The sequence below is a fragment of the Lucilia sericata genome, unplaced genomic scaffold (genome assembly GCF_015586225.1).
Source record: "Lucilia sericata isolate MDLA Ls3-8-SP2 unplaced genomic scaffold, ASM1558622v1 Contig000030F_arrow, whole genome shotgun sequence".
NCBI lineage: Eukaryota > Metazoa > Arthropoda > Insecta > Diptera > Calliphoridae > Lucilia > Lucilia sericata.
In genome coordinates this window covers 969,581-975,432 of record NW_023994068.1, presented here as the reverse complement: position 1 = coordinate 975,432, position 5,852 = coordinate 969,581, and the positions used below count along the sequence as shown (strand labels likewise).

General features: G+C 36.3%; 1 protein-coding gene across 1 annotated transcript; it reads right to left on the bottom strand.

Moving 5' to 3' along the window:
• Positions 1–802: 802 nt before the first annotated feature.
• LOC119611123 lies at positions 803–5,137 on the bottom strand. The gene is made up of 2 exons (XM_037966596.1): positions 3,494–5,137; positions 803–1,207 (listed from the first exon to the last, which is right to left on the bottom strand). Exons 1-2 carry the CDS (start codon positions 5,135–5,137, stop codon positions 803–805), a joined length of 2,049 nt encoding a protein of 682 aa, XP_037822524.1.
• Between the last annotated feature and the right edge of the window lie 715 nt (positions 5,138–5,852).

The window sequence follows — 5,852 nt, the reverse complement described above, 5'->3', positions numbered from 1 at the left end:
ATTAAAATGATGCATAAATGATTGTCATAGCATGAAAACTGTCAAAGTTATTCGCAACCATATCGGAACCTCAAATTACCGCCTTTTTAAACCTGGGAAAATAATTTTACCGATCTATCCAATTGTCCATTTTCTAAAAATACATTATGCAATAAATTATGTACCAAAACAAATAGCAATTTTAATGCTTTAAAAAGGTGCATAAATGGTGCATAAATGTCTTAGCACGAAAACTGCCAAAGTTAATTGCAACCATATCGGAACCTCAGATTACAGCGTTTATTAAACATAGAACAATAATTCTACCGATCTATCAAATTGACCAATTTGTAAAAACACACATTATGCAACAAATTATATACCATATTAAAGTGCAATCATAATGCTTTAAAATGATGCATAAATTACTGTCATAGCATGAAAACTGTCAATGTTATTTGCAACTGTGGTGGTCGTTGACAATTAATTAAATGCACGTTTAGTTGTTTCTTAAAATATAGATAATTTATTATATAAAAAAAAGGAGCTTGCACGTGCTCGTAGAAATCCATGTAACAATTAATTTTTACATATTTGACAGCTCAAGGTTGCCAGATTTGATTATTAATAAAGGCTACCAGATTTGTATATTACAATTCTCTCACCCTTATTACATACTCATTATATTAACTTATTCAAAATTACAATATTTAATTCAATGTATTTATGTAATTTAATAATTTGAAATTTTGACAAAAGATTTTTAAAATTGAATAAAATAAATTCAATAAAACAAAATGATAATAAGGAATCGTATGAGGTTTCATTCAGAGTCTACTATGTAGTCTCCTAAATGTGGGGGCAGTCTACGAACCCTTGCCGAAACTCTACGCGGTATCGTAGATGGCGGTTGTACATTCAATGAAAATGGTTGTTGATTTGATGATGATGATGTTTGTTGATTCGATGATGATGCTCGTTGATTTGATGATGATGATGCTTGTTGATCTGATGATGCTTGTTGATTTGATGATGATGTTTGTTGATCTGATGATGATTCTTGTTGATTTGATGATGATTCTTGTTGATTCGGTTGTTGTGAATTTCGCTCTGACGTGTTTGTTGAATCATTGGGTATTTCTACGAGATCTTCGATGTTTGCATATTGTCGCTTGTTGTTTTCATCTCGCAGAACTACTTTTTCATTATTGTTTTCGGGAATAGTAGGCTGGACATTTGATGCACGTAATTGATTTATGTGCCTTTTGAACACAAATCCGTTATCTAGTTCAACTATATAATGGAGATTTCCAAGCTTCTTGGTAATTATACCCGTCTTCCAGGTTGTCTTGTTTGTTGTGTAATAACGAGCTAAGACTCTCTCACCCTTATACAGTTGCCTGGCCATACATTTTGAGTATTGAGTTCTGTTAAACTTAGTTGGTTTAAATGCATCCAGACTTATACGTATTTGCCTTCCCAAATACTGTTCCGAAGGAGTTTTAGAGTTTTTTAATGGCGTCGCGCGATACTTAAAAAGTATTTCCTGTACTTTTTTCCGAATAGACATCGTTTCACTTTCCATTGTCGTTAATTTGTGTTTTAGAGTTTGTACATTTCTCTCTGCCAACCCATTCGTGGCTGGGTGGCCTGGCGCTATAAACTTTTGAAAAATACCGCAGTTTTTACAAAAAGTTTTGAATTCCTCGCTTGTAAAAATTGTTGCATTGTCTGATACCAGAACGTTTGGATATCCATTTCTCGAAAATATTTCTTCTAGAATTTCTATTGTCGACAATGACGACGGTGCTGTTCGGCTAATACCGATTTCAGCCCATTTCGACTTCGCGTCCATTACCACCAGAAAGAAATTATTTTGAAAAGGACCGGCATAATCTATGTGTATGCGTTGCCAATTTCCATCAGGCTCTTCCCACGGATGAAGTTCCGCTTTAGCTGGAGAACTTTTTACTAACGCACATGACGGACATGATCGCACCAAATTTTCAATGTCCTTGTCAATGTTCTTCCAGTATACATAGCGGCGTGCCAGTTGTTTCATCTTAGTGATGCCTAAGTGCGTATAATGGAGTTCCTGTAACACGTATGGTTGTAGGATTTCAGGGATTACTACTCTTTGACCTCTGAAAAGCACGTCCTCATCAACTGTAAATTCTGGATCGATATCATTGTCATTATCGTTTTTGTTGTTGTTACGTAGTTTCATTATGATTTGTGAAATGTATTTATCCTTACGGGTTTCATCACGGAGTGATTGAAAATTGATTTTCGAATTACTAATATGATTAATACTTTCATTACATATAAGATGTACTTCTCTATTGATAGAACATTCGGCGAAATTTGTTGTAATATCGGGCGCTCTGGAGAGACAATCCGCGTTAGTGTTGTCGACCCCTTTTTTGACTTGTATCTCATAATTAAAACCAGATAAATACGCTGCATATCGTTGTAATCGGGCAGACGTCATTTGAGGCAGTTTTGCTGTTTGATGAAAAATTCTCATAATCGGCTGATTGTCCGTTATGAGTACGAATTGACGCGCGAATAAATATTCATGGAAGTGTTGAACAGAAAAAACAATTGATAGCGCCTCTCTATCCAGCTGAGAATAATTTTGTTCGGCGGGCGTCAATGCCCTAGACGCGTACGCGATTGGCCGTTCTTCCCCATCGAATATGTGTGATAAGACACCCGCTATACCTGTTGGACCTGCGTCACACGCCAATTGAATTTTTAAACTAGGGTTGTAGGGTACCAATACTCTTTCACTGGCCAATTCTCTTTTCAGTGTGTTAAACGCATCTTCACATTTATTGGTCCAGTTAAATTTTGAATCTTTTTTCAAGAGGTGTCTTAAGGGTGTAGTTGTTGTAGATATTTTAGGTATAAAGCGTGCGTAGTACGTTACCATCCCTAAGAACCTTCTAACGTCGTCAACCGTGTTTGGTGTAGGCATGTTAAGAATTGCCGAAACTTTTGATGGAGATTTCTTTATCGAATTAAATTCAACAATGTGACCCAAAAATTCAATACTTTCTTTGAAAAACGAACATTTGCCCCGGTTAAGGTGTAAATCGAAACGTTTCAACTGTCCAAGGCAAGTTTTTAAATGAGAAATGCACTCTTCCATTGAATTTCCATGTACAATTATGTCGTCGAAATACGACTCTGTTTTCGGTACATCCCTTAATATCTGGTCAATAATTCTGTTAAATTCTGCGGGGGCAGTTTTAATGCCAAATGATAACCGTTGCATTTTATATGTACCCCGATGAGTTGAAATTGTTTGTATTATACTCGACTGTTCGTCTACTGGTATGTGTAAATATGCCTTATACAAATCGAGTCTACAAAAATACCTTGAATCCCGAAGGCTATTAAAAATGTCATCGATTTTACGAATTGGGTAGTGTGCATCAATTAGACGTTGGTTTACGCCGACCTTATAATCTACACACAGTCTGACCCCCCCATCAGCTTTAGGTATTACTACCAGGGGCGACCCCCAATCGCTATTCGTTGTTTTGGATATAATCCCAGCTTGTTCCAACACATCTAGTTCCTTTTCAACTCGTTCCGTTAAGGAATATGGGATTTGTCTTTCTTTGTTATAAATTGGTTTGACACCTTCACGTAATTGTAACGAAACTTTGTATTGTCGTGTACAACCAATTTTTTCTTGGAATACCTCAGAAAATTCATGTATAATTTCATCGATAACGCTTACCTGATTAATATCAGCTGTATTTGTTGTTTTACTATTGTTGTCCAGGTCATTTAAATTTATGTTTAACCGTCTGATCCACGAGCGACCCACTAATGCTGAACAGCCATCTGGAACAATGTAAATATCATCGAATATAGTTGAGTTGTTGTATCTTGCTTTTACTTTTATTTTCCCGTCAGGTATAAATGTTGTTTGAGTATACGAACGAAACGCAATATTGGTGGGAACCACTGGTGTGTCCAATTGTAGCTTGTTAAATTGACCCCTGGGCAAAAATGTAAAACCTGACCCAGAGTCCACTTCGAACTTTACCATTTTACCTTCTATATCGATGTCTGTATAGTATCGTTCAGCATTTGTTGAATTGTTGTTGTTTTGGTAAACGTCGATTACCTTATAAACGCCATAATCTTCATCCTGATGTATTTGGTTTGTTGAATACTTCTTTTGTGGGGTTCTCCCATTTGATGACTTACTCAACGTAGCAATACAGACCTTAACGATGTGACCTTTTTTGTTGCACCCGGTACACTTTAATTTGTCCTTATCTGTGTGGCAGTCTTTAGCGAAATGATTACTTCTACCACACCGCAAACATAAGCCATCTATGCCCAATTTTTTGTAATCAATTTTACCTTGTGGTTGTTGTGCTTTCGACGATTGCCCAGCTTTATTGTTGTATTTATGATTTTTACGTTTGAAAACTTGATTTATAGTTGTTGTTGTACTCGATCTCATCGTCATTTCTTTTGAATCAGCTTTAGCCGCCTCAATAGCAATCGCCTTTGCCACAACATCCTCAAATTGGCTCGATCCTGATTGTAGAAGTTGTTCCCGCATGTTGTTATCATAAATTCCCCGTATAAATTGGGCCCGTAAAAATATGTCCGCTACTGATGCTTTGCATTTACATGCCGACACAAATTCGCAATCCCCGATTTCGGCTCGCAATGCTGCCACGAATTCGGCAATGGACTGTCCTTCCGATTGGTATTTCGACAAAAATTGGTGTTGTGTCACCAGCACATTCTTTTTTGGAGAGAGATGTGTCTCCAACAGTTGCAGTAACTCTCCGTACTGAACCTCATTTAGTGCCTTTGGTGCTGCTAAAGCGCTTACCATATTAAAAAGCTTTGCTCCTATTGAATTTAACAACAGTTTGGCACAGTACTCGTTGTTTGTAGAAATTGCTTTCATTTCCGTATAATTTTTGAACCTTTGGATGTAATTCCTGAATGACTCTTTGGAAGAGTCAAACGGTTCAAAATTTGGTAATAAAGCAGTAGTAGTGGCACTTGTGTTGGCAGCACCTTGCACCGTGTTCTGCCCCTGTGCCGCCATTTGCATTACCTGTGTAACTAAGTTGTGTTGCATCTGCATGAAAGCAGCAAATTGATCTTTATCCATTTTTAAGACTTTGGTTGACCTCGTCGCCAATCTGTGGTGGTCGTTGACAATTAATTAAATGCACGTTTAGTTGTTTCTTAAAATATAGATAATTTATTATATAAAAAAAAAGGAGCTTGCACGTGCTCGTAGAAATCCATGTAACAATTAATTTTTACATATTTGACAGCTCAAGGTTGCCAGATTTGATTATTAATAAAGGCTACCAGATTTGTATATTACAGCAACCATATCGGAACCTCAAACTACCGCGTTTTTAAAGCTGTGAAAATAATTCTATCGATCTATCCAATTGGCCATTTTCTAAAAATATATCTTCTATCTATCTATATAAATAAAAATCAATTGTCGTTCGTTGGTAATTGCATCAGTTGAGAACGGCTAGACCGATTTGGACAATTTTTTTACTGAAATGTTCGTCATAGTCCAACTTAGGTTTTTACGGAAAGAAAAATTGACAACGCCCACTTTTACGCACACTTTATTCGATTTATCTAAAATCGGAAAACGGCTGCACCGATTTGGCTAAATTTTTTATTTAAATGGTCGTAGTAATCTAATTTAAGTTTTTACTGAAAGAAAAATTTACCACGCCCACTTTTTTCGATTTATCTAAAATTGGAAAACGCCTGCACCGATTTGGCTAAATTTTTTAAAAAATGTTCGTAGTAATCAAATTTAAAGTTTTACTGAAAGAATAATTGACCACGCCCAC

Bases quoted from the DNA above. Each gene is read 5' to 3' on its own strand.
- LOC119611123 (XM_037966596.1), bottom strand. From the start codon at position 5,137: ATGGATAAAGATCAATTTGCTGCTTTCATGCAGATGCAACACAACTTA. The intron at 1,208-3,493 runs GTAATACCTAAA...TCAAATGTCCAG, and splicing joins ATTGGGGGTCGCCCCTGGTA to CCTACTATTCCCGAAAACAA.